The 18,261-nt window shown below is 39.6% G+C and overlaps 1 protein-coding gene across 5 annotated transcripts in view; it reads left to right on the forward strand.

Annotated features, from left to right (window-relative positions):
• The first annotated feature begins 213 nt into the window (after positions 1-213).
• The window catches only part of galnt14 (UDP-N-acetyl-alpha-D-galactosamine:polypeptide N-acetylgalactosaminyltransferase 14 (GalNAc-T14)), a 198,873-nt gene continuing 180,825 nt past the window's right edge, over positions 214-18,261 (forward strand). The window contains exons 1-2 of one of the 5 annotated variants that reach the window (XM_088089131.1): positions 214-349; positions 1,002-1,146. Coding sequence is in view for 1 of the 5 variants with exons in the window: in XM_042503819.2 (XP_042359753.2) it covers positions 3,318-3,491 (174 nt within the window). In the remaining 4 variants the exon portion in view is untranslated. Of the gene's footprint in view, positions 523-1,001; positions 1,147-3,092; positions 3,492-18,261 lie in introns of those variants that run through there. The other 4 variants (XM_088089130.1, XM_088089128.1, XM_088089129.1 and 1 more) reach the window with 4 other exon arrangements.

Below are 18,261 nucleotides of genomic sequence, written 5' to 3' on the forward strand. Positions count from 1 at the left end.
CTAGACTGACATCTTGCATGCAACAGAAATGCAAACTCAATCTGTGGATGATTACCATGTATCACAGTTAAAACCTCCAGAGCAAACTGGTAAATGGACAGTGAGTTGTGATTATTTCCTCAGCTGCTGTTTCTGTGGCCGTAAATGAACGTTCAAACCATGGCTCTGCTATAAATGGTTCAAACGCAGAATGATTCTCATTGGCTGAGCTGACTGAAAGGGGCGGGGCCACTCACCTGCATCCTCTTTAGCATAATTAGACTGAGGCTAGGTTAACAGCTAACGTTAGCTAACATACAAAATCTATTTCACTAAATTGCTAGAAAAACGCTTCCTCTTATAAAAACATGTACGTGCGTGTAAGTAAACGTTTTTCACGGGGTTATTACGGTGGACAGAGCGTCAGAAGGTTCTTAAGACCGTAAAAGAAAAGTTAAAATTTACAAATGCTGGACCAGTTCAGTCATTTAGCTAACAGCTAGTTAGCTGGCTGTTCGTCTGATATAGCTGTCTTAAGGCAAGGTTCGTTTTTTTATATTGCACCTTTTATGATAAGGAAATGTATTAGATAAAAATGTAATGTAAGATATGTAAGAAAGAAGGCAGTGTAAAGAAAGATTTGAATTTCAGTAAAATAGATACATGAAAATAAGCTAAACCACAGTTGTAATTTACAAATAGTTTTTAGTGCTCACCTGTCAGTCTTCTTTTATGTACATTTTGCTGAAAGTACTTACATAAGCCTACTTAAGTAAGATTTTGAATGCAGGACTTTTACTTTTAGTAGCACAGGAGTACCCCCATATTGTGGAATCACAGTACTTTTTCCACTACAATATAGTTTCTGTGGAGTTTTGAATGCAGAAACAACCAACCACAGTTGTTGCAGTTTTATTTTCTATATGTGTAGTTCTAGCGTTAGAATGAGTCATATTGTCTTAGACCCTCCATTTATTGGCTTTTATTTTATTTTGACTGTTGGTTGCCCTTTTTTGCTGCAGGAATTAAATCCCACATCTCCCATCTTCTCGCTCACTGTTCTGCTGGGGGATTTCTCCACTAATCTTCAGCGCCAATGAACTCAGACACGCAGAGAGGAAGAAGATCTGATTGAGAAAGGAAACTACTGAGAAGTCACTTTAAAAGGTATGTAAAACATTTCTCCAAATCAACATTAAGTATACATGTGATGTCCAGTGCAGAGCATTTGAAGTTGCATGCTCCATATCTAAGTACTCTCTTTGACATTTGATAGTACAGTGCACTCAGAAAATATTCAGACCCCTTCAGTTTTTTTCATGTTGTTATATTGCAGCCTTATGCTAAAATATTTTAAATTCTTTCCCCTTCATCAATCTACACTCAGTGTCCCACAACAACAAAGAAAAATTTATTCAGAACTAAAGTATCACACTGATATAAGCATTAGCTCATGTACCTCACATTTCTACACCTTGTTTGGAGTCCATCTGCAATATATTCATTTTAGTGGACATGTTTTGGAGAGGCACACACCTGTCTATAAGGTCTCACAATATATATGACTCTGATGATGTACATCAGAGCCACAACGGTTTTCAGTTTGCACCTAAAACAATATGTCTTAAAATCTCCATTTGTAAAAGTAATCTCAGTGTTCGTTCTAAAACTGAGAGAAAATAGACACTTTTTGTATTTTCACTGCAGGTACATCTCAAACCTGACATTGCAGCTTGTACACTGGTTATATGTATATTTGAGTTGGAGTTACTTTTTTTAATGCCCTGTGGATATATTTTTTTGAAATTGTGTTTCAATACACATCTATTTAAATGGAATCAAAGACCGTAGAAGAATTCACATATTTTACTTAAGTGAAAGTGTAAGGACCACACTGTGGAAAAACTTTGTTACAAGTAAAACACCAAGGTTCCACATTTTACTTAAGTAAAAGTACTCATCATGCAGAATGGCCTATTTCAGAATAATTTATATTATACTGGATTTACTTTATTGGATTATAATTAATGATACATTATACATTGTTGTTGAGGTATAAAATACTCACATATTGTTCACAAAGAGGACAGCTGCTTTTCTTAAACACTAGATGGCGCACTAAGACAGTAAAGTGTTTTTCTTGGGGTTCACTTCTCACACTAGATAAAGGGTAATTTTTATTTTTGTTTCAATTTTGTTCCGTGTTTAATTAAAAACACGAAGATGGAACCCGTGATGTGTCTGATAATTTATTGAGATAAAATGTGCGAGAACTTCTTGTCAAGTTGTCTGCTTATGTGACTGCAACAGAAAAAAAAATGTTTTCTTCTTCCCACCCCACCTTTTTTTTCATCCTCTGCCCCCTTTTTTTATCTGCCTTCTCTCCTTTCTTCTTGGCACATTTTTTTTTTGCATTTCTACATTTTATCATATTCTTTTTTTCTCTTGGTCTACACAAATCACTGTTGATACTGGCAGTGATGGGTTAATCTTACCAAGTATCTGTGGGCATTAACCACCCCAACAAACAGACAATGTTGTGATACAATAACCTGACAGTAATAGGAACATAACACTTAAATTAAAACACTGGAGTAAGGTTTACCCATTACATCTGTCCTGTACTGAGGGTCAATTATTATTTTTTAGTGTGAAATCTTCTTCTTTTTCCATTTTTCGTTTCCATCCCTCTGCATTTATTGTTAAATGACTTTATTTGAGGCACTTGTTTGGGAATTTATTTTTTTGAAGTGGCAATTTATGGCTCACGTTAATAAGCATTCCCTTTCTCGTGGACGGGGTGCATAGAGATGATCGAATTACTGGCAGCTTTGCTAAAAAAAAAAGACTTGATGAATGATTAATTCATGGTCAGATTTGTTGCAGATTAATTTATTAGTGTCGTTTCCCATGTCTGTTTCTATTCTATTCTACTTAATTGGAGTAGTTGTGGGTGTCGGCAGGTGGAGCTCCATGCTCTTCCATTCAAACCTTCAGGAGGGTCCAGGACTCCCTGAGCGAAACACAGTGTCACACAGACACACACAGACACATGCACGCATGCACGCGCACACGGCTGTCAGGCGTGTCGGAGAAGCGCTCGAGCCTCTCTGAGTTGAGAGAGGGAGAGAGAGAGAGAGAGAGTGTGTGTGCGAGAGAGCGCGTGCTGTGTAGTCAGTGTTTTACCCACCGTCAGCGGGACCGGGCAGACTTGTGTGTGTTAGTTTGTGGAGGCTGTCCGGTTCAGTCTGGTTGTTTTATTTGTTTGCTCGCTTCTATAAAATGAGCTTCTGACAGCAGCCGGGCTGCGGGCGCCGCCGGCTCCTCCTGACCGGAAAATGAAGCGTCTCTGTCGGAGGCTGGCGGTGGCCGTGGCGGTGCTGGTGTGGCTGGGGGCGCTGGTTTACCTGCTGGTGCTGAGCCGGAGGAGGCTGCCGGAGCTCGGTACCGGAGCAGGAGCAGGGGGCGGAGGAGGAGGAGTAGCAGGAGGCGGAGAGACAGCCTACAAACAGGTGAAGTAGAAATACTACTACCTCTCCCACTGTGTGTGCGCGACATAAACTGAGCGCGTGTGTCCGAAAGAGACAAAATGCCCTGATATCCGTGTTTCTGTGGAGTTAACAGCAGTCTGAGCAGGGTGTTATCTCCTGTAGTAAACCCATCCGCAAGTGCATCAATGATGAGTTTATAGTGGCAGTAGTGTTTGTGGTTTTTTTTTTTTTTTTGGCGTTTACATCCCTTTAAAGACTTCTAGTTTGGCTGTGATATCGATGCAGTTTTCTTTCAGACGTCAAGGATAGTTTGTCAGTGTCAGTGCTGGAAAAAAGTGGTCTTGAATAAATGTAGCAACATTTGAAATGGAGCAAATTAGCAGCAAAATGTAAATGAGGAAAGTAAATGATGGAGAAGTTCATTTACTATGTGTGTTTAATTGTAGTTGGCTCAGGTGCAGCTAATTGGCACTGATGAGTAGTTTAAATCGCAGGGATTCATATTTTGAGACTTTTTAGAGTGTTTAAGATTAAATCATTGTAAGTAATTCAGAGATGCGAAAAGTACACCTCCTTGTGAAATGCAGGGGAGTTCAATTCAAACACCAAAGGTGCCAAACTCTAAGAACTTACGTTGGGAAAATTTACTTATTTCCCCCCTCCAGTGTTTCTCTGTCTGCTCCCATTGCAAAACTAAAGTAAATCTGCTACATTGTAACTTTAAATGTTATTTTCTTTAGTTTTATCTTTGGCATCAGTGGGCATTAATCTGCAGGACATTTATATTTAATCCTGCATTATTTCTGGCTCTATAGATTGTGATGTTTCACTCAACTTTTTATTTCCTCTGAATATACTCTAAGTGCTAGCTCTATAATATACCCATACATGCACTATAGGGGCTCCTATCATAGTATAAAATCATGAGCAGATTGCTGTGGCTGCTTTTGAAGATAATTGGGTTCATTTTCGACCCGGCTTGGTGTCTGCGCCTGGTGTGCACTGCAAGACGTCTGTTATGCAAAAGACCTCCAGCATGTTAACTGTGGCTGGTGGGATAAATTGTATTGATCGTGCCTCTCTTACCTTGTTTCATTGAACTGCTAGCACACACACACACACACACACACACACACACACACACACACTAGAAATCCTGTAACAGCACACATTTTTGAGATTTTTCTATAGGAGGCTTGTAAGATGAGAGGAGATAAAAAATGATGATGTAGTATAAATAATGAATATAAAAAATATTGTAAGCCAAGTATGAGGTCTCACCTGTGAGGGTAAGCAGTGTGCTCATTCAAATAATAAAATTCACTTGTACCATAATCAGAATTTATGCCTTTATTTGTGAGTCCCTCCACACTACAGGTACACAATCCCCCCACTTAATTGCATTTTATTAATAGCATGAATTCAACAGGAATCAGGACAGAGAATGTTTCGATGGAAAGCTCATCAATTTGCGTGCAACGCATTTGTGTGTGTGTAGTGTTGCTGCATATTCAGCTCCACCACACACTGAGATTCAGCAGTCTGTGTCACAGTGACAAGTGTTTATGTAGAGACAACAGAAATACATAAATACTGCAAAGAAAATTGGATGGCTCTCCACTTAGCTCTCTGTGTTTCTTGTAGTTTCCTAATATATAGGATTTTTAGTTTTATTGATCAGCAGCATGTTGTGACCTCTGACCTCCCTGAGCTCCTTGTTAGTGGTTGCTTGTAATGCAGGTGGTGTTTCTCAATACGTGAGTCATTTTGAATATGAGGATGATTTAAACAGCTGAAATGTAAAATGCAAATGCAAGCTGAATGAAAGCTTTTAGAGAGGTATGAGTAAACAGCATAAAAACACATTACTGTAGGATCGCCTGCAGTCAGAAGCATGTGTGTGTCTGTGTAACAGTTTGAGTTTATGTGTGATGTATTACATTTCAGAGGTTTAAGTGCTACAGTGTTTTTAAAAGGATCAAAATGGACCAGACCAGCAACTCTCTGCTGCCACAGAGCTCCGAAACATGTAGCCAACTCTTGAACAGTGGCAGCCAGTTATTTAAAAGAAAAGAGCTTGGTCCTGAAACAAGTCTGAACACTGAGTCAGAAAGTTGGACTCAAATACCAACTCGTGATGCAAATGTGGTGAGGTCAAATTTTTCTAGGGCTGGCAATGCTGGCAGTCAGTTGGTTGGTCACACAGTATATCCCAACAACTATCAGATGAATGGCCATGACATTAAGTACACATATTCATGGTGCTCGAGGACGAATCCCCTGGACTTAGGTGTTCTCATGACTGAACACGTAGCACTAGCAGTAAGTCACAATTGACACTTATCCTCTGAAATAGCTCATCCATTTGTTTGATCTGCACAGAAGTTTATAATAAAGATAAGCACAATTTAGTATTTGTTGAAAAAAACAGTTGAGTATAGTAATTATGTCGGAACAAAGCTCTCAAGACATGAACAGTTCTTTAAGATGAGCCACTGTTTTGTCTTAAATTTGAGGCCTGCCTTAATTTTGTGGGAGTAGGAGGTGCTTTTTTTTCTAATGGTGTATTATTCAGGCATTGAAGCTTAATCTGCTGTTGCTCTTGTTGTAAGTTGACCAGATAAATGCCTCAAATATAAAATTTGAAATGTAATTAAAGTACTTGAGTAGAAGGGGTTGAAACAGCTGCAACCACTTAGCCGATCAGAAGGAGAGCAGGAAGAGGGAAGAAAAAAACTGTCTTGTCTTGTGTAGACTTGTTCTGTGCGATTTCAGCCTACAAGCTTATAAGAGAATATCTGTTCATTCAGCGAGACAGTCTGTGTGTGTGTGTGTGTGTGTGTGTGTGTGTGTGTGTGTGTGTGTGTGTGTGTGTGTGTGTGTGTGTGAGTGAGAGAGAGAGAGAGAGAGAGAGAGAGAGAGAGAGAGAGAGAGAGAATCATTTTCAAGTCAGGACACATGCTGTAAAACACCTCGGCTAATGATCTTCCATGCCAGACACAGACATGCCAACTTAATCCTACAGTTTTCACACCCAGTGTAAAACTGTAGGATCTGTCAGCAGGCACAGACCGCCTTGTATCATTATTACCATGCACACAGTCTGTTCCTATCATAAAAAAGACACCTAAATTGGACCCTTCTGGTGAGTTGGTACATTGTTCAAACATGAGTTAGAACAGGATCAGCGATATGATGCAGTTCTAATTAGAAAAAAATTTCAACCAAAACAGCAAGGCTCTCTAAAAACACATGGTAGGTGTGTGTGCTGAGCTAAACTTTACAAAAAATAGGGGGCTCAATTTTATATTTTTAATGTTCTGAGATATAGCAGGTCTCAATTTTAAAAACCTGATGTTCTTTTTCCAAATTTGATGGTACACTCTACTAATAGTTCCCTTTAAAGGGATAGTTCACCCAAAAATGAAAATTCATTCATTATCTATGCACCCTCATGCCAATGGAAAGTCAGGTGATGTTTTATAGTACACAAAACACTGCTGGAGTTTCGGCGTTGCACTCATCCTCCAAACAACTGTTGCAAATGGTGACCAGGATGCAAATATATATTTTAATATATATAAAAAACATGATAAAACCACAAAATGTCTCCTTACTGCTTACCCACAGTAATCCAAATGTCCTGAAGCCCCGCCATGCCAGATTGTTTTGAAAAATGTCACCAGTGTCATATTGTTAGCCTTGTGCTCGTGCTGTGGCTGTACTGATTCTGTGCCCCCCGCTCGCCCTGATCGTGGTCTGGTCCTGGTTGCGCCGATGCTGTGATCTTGCCTTTGGACAACTCCCTTTCACATATGCATGGGACTGTTATCATCTCTATCAACATCATCATAGACAGCAATTACTAATTTCACACCTACCATTATTGTAATTTGACATGCATCTGTTTCTATTGTTCTGTGCCCCCCCTCTCCCCCCCCTCTCTTTCTCTTTCCTTTTTTGCCATGATTGTATTTCACTTGCTATTTACGACATCTATTGCTCGTCTGTCCGTCCTGGAAGAGGGATCCCTCACTATCCTCTACCGCTCTTCCTGAGGTTTCTTCCTCTTTTTTTTCCCCGTTACAGGGGTTCTTTTTGGGGAGTTTTTCCTTGGGTGATGTGAGGGTCTAAGGGCAGAGGGATGTCGTACACTGTAAAGCCCTCTGAGGCAAACCTTGTTTTGTGATAATGGGCTATATAAATAAAACTGACTTGACTTGACTTGACTTGTTGTAGCCTGTTGCCTTTGCCTCTAGAGTGGGCGTTCACGCATGCACACTCGTGCAAGACCAATGAGAGCTCACGGTTTCTGCACACCAGTGTTTACATGCTACTGGAAGCCTCCCACGCACAGAAAGAGAGACTTTCCATCAGTGGTGTGGTTTGGCATTACTCGGTTTAAGACTGACCCAGCCAGGCAAGCGCTGCAGAAATTTCCATTTCCATTACAAAAGGGCTACCTGCTCAAAGGCATGTCTTTAACTGAGTAGGGCTTGTTGCGGGTGATAATGTGTAAGTAGAGTGCTAAACTGCCCTGTTGTTTTTGTGTGTGTGTGTGTATGTTTTTCCATCACACAGCAGGCAGGTAAAGAAGTTCACCTGTTGGTGTTACTGCAGAGATGCAGTAAGAGCCTGTTATCTGTAGCTCGTCATCTCACTGAGGCTGTTTCATTCTCCTCCGTTGTATTCGTAAGCAGCTAACAAAATTCTGCTAGTCTGGTGATAAACACATTTTATTTCCCAAAGATTCTTCACAATAAAAGTCCCTCGTTAGTTTGTCATGTAAATGTTTTTATTGTGAAGTTGCAAAATAAGGAAATGTTGTGTTTAGTGGCTGCAACTTAACAGATTTCTGAACATTAACATAAAACATTAAAATAAAGCAGATATCTGAAGTACAAGCAAGAGGGATTAAATTCCAAACCACAGAGATTCAGTGAGAGGCTACAAAAGAGCTGAACACACAGAAACTTTACAAACGTCCTCCTCTTTGCTCTCCTCATGCAGCAGAGGCGAGTCGAGTCTCGCCACACACTGGTTTGCAGGGTTGTCAGTTACTGTTGGTAAACACACTAGCCTAGTGAGAGGTAAAGTCTACCTTTTTAAAAAGCCTTGACCTCACCTGAGTGCTGTGGGAGTACACACCCATGAATGTCCTGAACACAGAAAATAAGAAGAAAATCCAGGGAGAGTGGAGTCTCTGGAGTAAAATACACCTTCACACACTTCTAGTGGGTCATAAGTGATGGTTGAGGGGATTACCTCTGTATTTTTCAGATTTAATCCTACATAGTATATTTTAAAAGTTACAGGGATAGAGCACATTAAGACATTTCTGTAAATGTGCCAGTTTATTCATTTTGCCAATTTTCAAATGCAGTCAAGAGCAGGGGTAATGACAGCTACAAAAGACACATGAAATCCAACAGACCAGCAATATTCTACATAAAGCAGAGCACATTTCACAAGGACACATGGAATATTTTAATACAAAGGTACATGAAACATGAAAACAAAGCATGCTTGTCTTTTTTTTTTTTTTTTTTTAAAGCTGGGACTTTTCGATAAAAGGATCTATGACCCCAAATCCCAAACTGATCAAAGAGTTCAGCCAAAATGCATTTAAAACCCCTGAGTTTCTACAAACTGTTACTGGTAGAATGCCGAAACTTGTCACTTTGTGGACCTTTATCCTTGAAGTTTCGATAAACTGTTAATCATAATTGCACAGTAACACAAATAACATTTGGAAAAGCAAGGTTTTCATCCAGACACCAGCGTAATCAGATGTTGTTTACATGGGCTCTTACCCTCATTATTGGCCTAATTACAGTGTAATCACATTATTTATGTGCATGTAAATGTGGCCTGTAGCTGTGTCAGACAGCTTGCAGGTGAACATGTGCAGAGGTGTGTAAATATGAAACCTCCCATGGAAAACCTCAAATGTGTCAAAAACAAACAGCAGATAGTGATTTTTTTTTTTCTGTGAAGAATCCTACATACAAGCTACATATTTCTGACCGCTATATAAAAAATCTTCCTTTTCAGCTCTGAGTATGGTGTGTGCAGTGTATTTGTGTGCGAATCTAAGCCATGACTGAGGATGCGTGTTAGTTTTGTCAGCAGTACTTGTGGCACTGTGGCGCTATTCAAATGCTAATGTAGAGTTCCCATTTCCCACAGGATTAGCCTGCACTCCTGTTTACCTAGGACGACTACTTCCTGTACAAGAAACGATTCTCCTGTTTGCACATGCACATGTGTGTGTGCACACACACACACAGAAGCACTTATATGCAGGATCACACCCTCATCTGCATATAAGAAAAAAGGTATTTCTTGCATGGAGGGGAGAACACACACACACACACACACGCACACACACACACACACACACACACACACACACACACACACACACACACACACACACACACACACACACACACACACACACACACACACACACACAGAGAGAGCCTTTGGAGAGCCTTTGAAGCAGTGTGGCTGGAGAGTGCCTGTGTCCTCAGGCAGGTTGGCAGGGGATCTTTATGGAGTTTCTGCCTTCAGAAGTCCAAACATGAGAGGAAACAATCTGTTGGTTCGTTGAATAGTGAAGGACACTCTGCCTCTTTGTGTGTGCCGCTCTCTCTCTCTCGCTCTCTCCCTCGCTTAATCTTTTTTTCTCTCTTTCTGTTATGGACAGATGTGAGACGTCCCAGGGCAGGTGAGCAGGTGTTTGATCAGAATTCAAGCAGGATGTGCTGTGCAGTGGACCAGTAATGATTAGATATCACACGAGTCAAGAAATGACACTTATTTTATGGAAGACCCTGCCTTTTAAGTAATAAGAACTTTGTCACCAAAACCGTCCATTTGTCTCAGCAGATTGTTAGCTCTGGTGCTTCATTAACACTTGACACTACAGCTGACTGCAGTCAAACTTCAGCTGACTGTTGGATTGTTGCATTTTGTTGGTATCTGCTCTATAAATTACCGTACAATATATACACATACGAGAGAACTCACACTGCACTGTAGGACTTTACCCGATGCTGCTATCTGTGTTTGCCTGTACATATTTATACAATCCATATTTGTTTATTAATTTCATGTACACCAGAGGGTGGGAGTCTGAGACATGAACAACACTGACTTCAAAACACACTGATGGTTTTGTCCTTGACTTGCTTCATGTCTATATACAGACAGATGTAGAACAGAATAACAGTGACTTGTTGTGTCTTGCCAGCTATGTTTGGCTACTGGTTACTTAAAGAGATAGATAAAGAGTAAAAAAATCTAAGTGAGAAAATGTATCAGTCCTCAGTTTGTCAGGTTCTAAAGGCTCTTTGTGTGTTCAGCCAGAATGTTTTCAAACTTTCATTTTGTCATCCTGTTCTTCTCACATCAGGGCAAAATGAATGAGTTTGTGTTAATTAAATGCAGCCTATTATGGTTTTCCTTATTTTTAGTCATACAATGTCGGTTGTTCATCGTAAACATGGCCAAAGTTTCAAATAATGATGTAAATGTGTGTAAAAGTAATCCCTGTGATGGAAAACCTCAGGCTCCAGACTGTTCTGAGTACTCTGTTTCCAGCTGTCTTTTTTCACTTTTGAAACAAGCTGATGTAGGCTTGTGACAAATTTCTTAATATGGTTATCTGCTTCATGCACGCTTCTGCAAGTGTTCATGTTACGCAGTCTATGCTGCTACATTTAGCTACACACTAAAGTCAGGGAAACATGCAATTTTGGTTGTTGATGTTTATATCTCCACTGTCTCTTATCATATTCATGCTTGAAAATGTCCAGATGTGAAGATTTTGATTTAGCAACTTTTCTAAGTGTTTTTTTTTTTTTTTTGTGGTAGAAAGCGCTTCTGTATTCTGTTACAGTCATTCACCGGTTACATTGACAGTGTAGAGACACTGGCATTATTTTATTTTCCATATGTGTTCTGCCTATTCCTGCCCCACTGTGCTGGGATTGGCTAGTATTTACTGCTGAACTAAATGAGTACTAGCCAATCACAGCACAGTAGGGCAGGACTAATGTGAAACACAAGGGGTGGGGGGTTAAAAGTGTGAGATGTCCCAGAAAGTCCCAGAAACACTGGCCCATCAGAGCAGAATGGGCTTTTTCGGGCACCCAGAATGGAGCGTTTGTGGCACAGGATAAATACGGATGTTTTAACACAGACTGTATGATGAAAGTAAAGTTTTTTTTTTTTTGAACATTAAAGCATGCTCTACCAAAATAAAAGTATGAACCTGGAAATGACCATAACAGGAAGTGTTGTTGTCCCATAGATGTGTTTTCTGTATCAGTGAGTGATTTCTGTGTTTGTAATGCTTGAAAAACCAAGCTCTAATGCAACAATATTACAGTTTATCTTAATATTTGCAGTCATTCTTCATTATGAGCTGATGAACTTCCAGCATCAGACCTGATTGTTTTCAGTGTCTGTGTGGAGATGGTGTATGTGTGTGAGAGACAGGGTGGTAAAGGGAATAACAGGTTTAATGTTGTTGTCTCACTCTGTCCAATCTCTTTTTTGCATTTCCTTAGCTGCATGATTTCCAGACTGTGTAAGAGAGCATGCGCCAGTGTGAATGACTAAATTGGACTTTTGGAGAGATCATACATTAAAAACAGTTACAGTATGAACTGGCAAAATAAAATATTCAGACAGACGATTTTCCAAACTCATGTACTGAATCTTTATTGCAACTTTCTTTGCAACTGAATCTCTCTTTCCATTTTTTAGTTTCTGTCTCAGTTTCTCTTTCTCTTTCACTTCTCGAGGAAACAAGATCGATGCTCCAATCTGTGTGCTCGCCTTGTGTATCACAACGCCCAATCACACACACACAATACCCTACACGGCACATTTACGCACACATTTACACACACACTGCGCGCACACACGCAGTTGAAATTATTCATTTCCCCGTCATATGAAATGCAGTTATTGTTCCTTTCTCCTTCCCTCTCCCTATCAGGAGGTATTCACATGGACAAGAGGAGAGGGAAATGAGTTTTCAGAGCGGCTATAACCAGCTCCCAGGGAGGGAATAATAATAATAATGTTTTATATGAGGCTCTCTGTACAGCAGGGCCCACAGGTTGGCTAACTAGACTGGCCTCTGGCACAGAGGGCCTCATTTGTGAAACACGCTGGGGAAATGAACCTGTCTGTGGTTCAAAAGCTACAGTGGCTGATAAATCACAAAAGTCACCTGCCAGTTTGCTCCTCAGGCTGCCAAAGTACATCAGTGTGGAAAAATGTAAAATCAGAATCACCTGCCAGATTCATTAATTTAACAGATGAATTTTACAAGATGTTGAGTGTGAAGGGTTTATTTTTTTGTGATAATTTGTGTCGGACAGGAGAGCTTACATGGCGACAGTCCAGGGTTTTAAAACAATAGAAAAGGTTAAATTAAATTTAAATGGACCATGGGCTTCCATAGATTACAAATGTCACTAAAGGGTGTTGTGATTAGTAAAATTTTCAGTCCATCACTAAGAAATAACATGAATTCATTTCCCTCTCTTATTAACCTATTTTGTTTTCTTTTTGAGTCTTGACGATAGACTGTTAACCTTTTGCAGAACATATCAACTGTAGCCATAACTTGAAAGCCAAATTTGATGCAAGGTCAACACTTCCTGCAGCTGCTTCACAGTATAAGTCTTTGCAGTATTTTGGTGCACAAGTCCCTCAATTCTGTGTAAAATGTGTTTATGGCACAAATTCATAATGCTGTGCACCCATATCACCAGAATTAAAATAGGAATCTGACTAAAGACAAGGCAATGTTGCTGTTAGGACTGCACTGACTATCATGAAATTGTTACCAAGGGTCCAGTAAAACTTTCAGAATTTTTTTCTAACATGTATTTTTACTGCCGATAAAGCATAGTAAATTCGAATGGATCCAGGTATGGTTGAGGCAGTTCATTTCACACTGCAACAGAACCCACTATTTTGGAATAAATAGACTTTTTATCATAAAAACAGAAGTGATAACAATTACAATAATGATGGCCCGGTACCTGTAAGTCATGCCAGGGAGCCACCATGATCAATAGCTGGGCCCTGGAACAAACACAATGATAAATGACTAACACCTGTATTTTCCCTGCTATGGCTCATTTAAAGGACTCAGTTAAAAGGCTCATTAAAATGCCACCACTTGTAAACTCTTGGAAAAAAAACATAACACTTGAGGTGACATTTGTGACTTTGGATAAATGCCAAACAATGTACCAGGTAAATGTTGAATTTACTTACATTAAAACTCATGTTGTGAGTGTATCTATTCTGCTAACTGAAACTCAGGTGTATACCTGCTTTCTTTTATTTATACCCTGCATTGTTTTACCAATTGGTAAATATTAATAATAGTTGTTTACCAACTTAAAGAGGACCTGTTATGCTAAATTTCAGGTTCATACTGGTATTTTGGGTTTATGCTAGAACATATGTATTTACATTTATGTTCTGTGCTGGAACACCTGTATTCACCCTCTGTCTGAAACGCTCTGTTCTAGTGCTGTTAAGACCCCCTCCCGAAAAAGCCTAGTCTGTTCTGATTGGTCAGCGTTTCCAAGTACTCAGCATCTCTGCATCTCTGCATCTCTGCACCACCATTGCAGCAGCGAGAATTACTTTAACAAAGAGTAGCAGCAGTAGCAACACGACAAATCTTCAATAAACACAACTAGACATGTCCCAGTAGAAATATGATCCAAAATCATGGAGAAATTAACAAAATCTGCAACCAAGATTACATATTTACCTGACATTAGCATGTAGCTTTATGTAATGTTGAGTGGTGTGCCTGGAGAAGGTGACCATTTAAATATATCTGTCACAAGCTGATGTTAGCTTGTACCCATATAGAAAAAAGTTGGAAACAGTGCTTAGAAAGGTCTGAAGCCTGAAGTTTTTGCTCCCAGGGATTACTTTTACATATGTTATCCTCAATATTTGAAACTGGCCACGTTTAATATTAACATCTGACACTGTAACATTATGATAGAAAATAAAGAAAAGCTTAATGGGTCCCCTCACATGATCGTCACCTGAATGCGGTATTGGAGCTTATGTGTCTCTTTTTTCAATTTCACTCAGCACCTTTAGAAACTATTTGCAAATTAAGATTTAGGTGCTTTACTTTCAAACTTCAGAGAGAGCAACATCGTTGCATACAGAACCAGGCACAACAGATGCAATGTGCAGAATATGAGGCACAGCCGAAGTGATTTGCAGCTCCTTTCCCCGTTTAGGCTTTTGAATTGTCAATGCAGCATTATGTAGAAATACCCTCGAATCTGAAGGTCCAAGGTTACCAGACTGCAGGTAGAGCTAAATGTTGTCATGGTAGAGAGGTGTTCATTGAGGAGATGACAGATAGGTAAGTGAGGAGTTTCAGACATTAACTCCGGTGATTCCTTGTTTTGCTTCTCTGCAGCTTCTCAGCTAAATGAACAGTTGCTCTGATATTATACACAGACGGGCAATTTGCAATCACCGTGCCGTTCCAGCATTTAGAAGCATGTTTCTCACAAAAGCACAAGAAAGTGTGTTTTGCATTTTCCCCCTCCACATCTCTCTCTCCTTTATAAATGATTCAGATGATTCATGAAAAAACAGCGAGAATCAGCATAAATGGGATTTCTTAAAGTTGAGGATGCGGCATAATCAAGCATCTTTGACTACGCACGTACACATGCCTTTGCGCTATAGTTTGTGTGTGTTTGAGAAAGAGAGAGAGATGGAGAGAGCAACCTAAACATCAGCATACTGTAAATGTTGGCATTGCATGTTCCTGAAAGCCACAAATATGTAACATTTGTGCATTAATATCTAGTTGATACGTTGAAACTTTATGTGTCAACAACGCTATGGTTAACATGTGGTTATGTTTAGGCACAAAAACCACTTGGTTATGGTTAGGAAAAGATCAGGTTTTGGCTTAAAATGTGTGGTTTAGGTGGCACAATCATGGATGGAAATGCTGCCAATGTCTCTAAAAACACCTACTTCTGTTTTTTGCTGGTCTGGAACAGTAATTTGCAGTGGTCTGCAGATTGGCAGCAGTAACGGGTTGAAGAAAGACCATGTTTCCATGACTTTAGGTTTAAGCGACCAGTTCACTGTCAACTTACACCAGTGGCCGGACGTGTTTCAGAAATCTGGTTTCCTTTGTTGTGTTTTAGGGATGAAAAGAAGCCAGGTTAACACAGCTGCTGCAGAAATCTCACCTCTGTCTAATGAAGACACAAAAATAGGTCTCTAACAAGGTTTTAGCAGAGCACATGTGCATGACCTTAGACAGGGAAAGTAATGCTGTGGCCGCAACACAGATGCATGAAAAGAAAGAAAGATCGCAGTGCTGTGTCCTTGTATCAGAAACAATCAAAGCTAATCTAAAACTCAAACAAAGATATAAGGGAAAATTGATAAATAAATAGTCCAAATCTAAATGACCAAACAGATTGCAAGAATCAGACATTCATACAGTAAAAAGTGTCTGCTCTTTTATTTCACAGCACTGCACTGCAAAGAGGTTGTTTTCAAATTTCTGTTCTCACCAGAAAAACATCAGCATTGGTTGTTTGTTGAAACGCTTGAAACAACCTGTGTGTTTTCCCAACAAGTGACCTCTTGTGGACATCTGAATAATGACTGCGCTCTCTAATTACAACAGGGGAAGTAGTGTGATGTGGTTTTTCACTGCAATCTCGTGTACAGAGGTCAGTATGGATGGTCAACATAAACTAAGCATGTGACTGACTGTGGAGTTGAAGTTTTTGTCATATTTACCTTTTTTAAAAACTATGAAGTGTTACTTTTTTCAAACGTTATGGGCGGATTTATGAAGGAATTGTATGTTACTCCTCCATACACTGCTTGTGTTTACTTTAAGCAACTGTAATTTTGTATGAATGTTTTATCTGTCCTAATGGAAAAGCTAACTACACTAACCACCAGCACTTACCTGTCCTATCAAAAAAAGTGATTTTTTTTAGTCGTTTGCCATCTCAAGGTACTTTTACACTATGTCACATTTAAGCAATATTACACAAGGAGATGTGCTTTTGGGACTGAGGCATTTGCACCAAGGTCCGCAAGCGTCGTTGAAGTGGATGCAGAACTGTTGCTACAGTTACTTGCAATTGGATATACTGTAACTGGTCTAATTATTGCAGTATTTTGACTGTCAACCGGAGCAATGTCTGCAGTGACCTAAGTGGGGCTGTGTCTGTTTCTTCCGTAATCTGATGCAAAAATGATACAGATACATTTGTAATGATCAATACGGTACAATGCAATTCAGAGACAGAGTTACTTTGAAAAAAGGATTTTTGATAGTAGAATTTGGTTGGATCTTTGGTCTGTATCATACAGCCAAATATTTGACCTTTTGTACCACTTTTCTGATAGATATTTTTTTTAAACTTACAACTTTCAGTCATTAGGATCTTTTTGCACATCTTCAAGCCTATCAGAAACAGATATTTTTATTAACCAAGTGGTAATTAACGCTATGACACTAACAGTATGTCTATCATGGCTAAAAAAGGGAGTTTGGAGTGAATATATCTGACTTTTGGCAAGTTTCAGGTAAACACCCTCTCTAATACCTGGTTACTTTGTGAATGTCGACATAGAGAGGAAAGAATAGTGTGTTTTTATGTGTGTGGGAGGTAAAAGGCAGTGAGTGTGTAAGTAGGGCTGTCACTGTGTGTGTGTGTGTGTGTGTGTGTGTGTGTGTGTGTGTGTGTGTGTGTGTGTGCTGGTGCGAAAATTGTAATTCTCACCTTGATGCATGTAGGATTAAGCCATCAATCTAGTTTATAGAGAGCGGAGGGTAAAGTGAGGATAAAGAGAGTGAGGGAGAAAGATAACAGAGAGAGAGGGGAGAGAACGAAAGAGGAAAGTCAAAAACTGAGAGACGAGAGAGAGGGCACACAAAGCAGAGAACAAGATGGAAAAACATGGAGAGAGAGGGCCAAATAAAGGGAGAGAAATGAGAGACAACAGCGGTGACAGAAAAGGGAGGACAGAAAATAAGAGACAAAGTGAATACGAGATGAGAATAGAAAAGATGAAGAATAGGAGAGCGTGATGCAAGATGAGAACCAAAATGAGAAAGAAGAAATGGATAAGATATAGAAAAAAATAGGAAAATATAGATGGGGGTGAGGAAAAGAGAGACAAAAGAGAGGCAGAAAAAGCCAACACACAAAACAAGAACAACAACAGTAAGACGACAGGGAGCAAATGAACTGGTTTAAAGCAGACAGAGAACAAGCTGTTTTTCGCAGTCGCCAGTCATTTGTGCTCCATGTGTCATTTCTCTGCTCAGTGCCAGTAACAGCCAGATTCTCCTGTCACTGCCTCTGTGTTAGCACAAGCTAGTATCAATACTGCTACTGGACCGCATGGTGGGTTTATGTATTGACGTGAAACATACAAGAAGCCAGTTAGTGGAGGACAACTCTTCATGATTCTCTTAACTTACAATAATGTAGTCTTTTAGGTGTGTTTTATCATTGTTATCCCATTTTGAGCTTTTTGTGCTGGATGAGGATGCCACAAACATAAAACAAAGGACACCAGTAGTCAAACCACATACTGTAGGTTATAATCAAACAGATTAGATGTATTATTGATTTAAAAAGTGTGCAAAATATTGGATGAAATCTCTTGTTGCTTAGAAAAGCAATGGGATAACTAAACAAGTAACTAGAATAACTTTGGCGAG

Source organism: Plectropomus leopardus, chromosome 16 (genome assembly GCF_026936395.1).
Source record: "Plectropomus leopardus strain MGB_pleo_1.0 chromosome 16, ASM2693639v1, whole genome shotgun sequence".
NCBI classification, from domain to species: Eukaryota; Metazoa; Chordata; class Actinopteri; order Perciformes; family Serranidae; genus Plectropomus; species Plectropomus leopardus.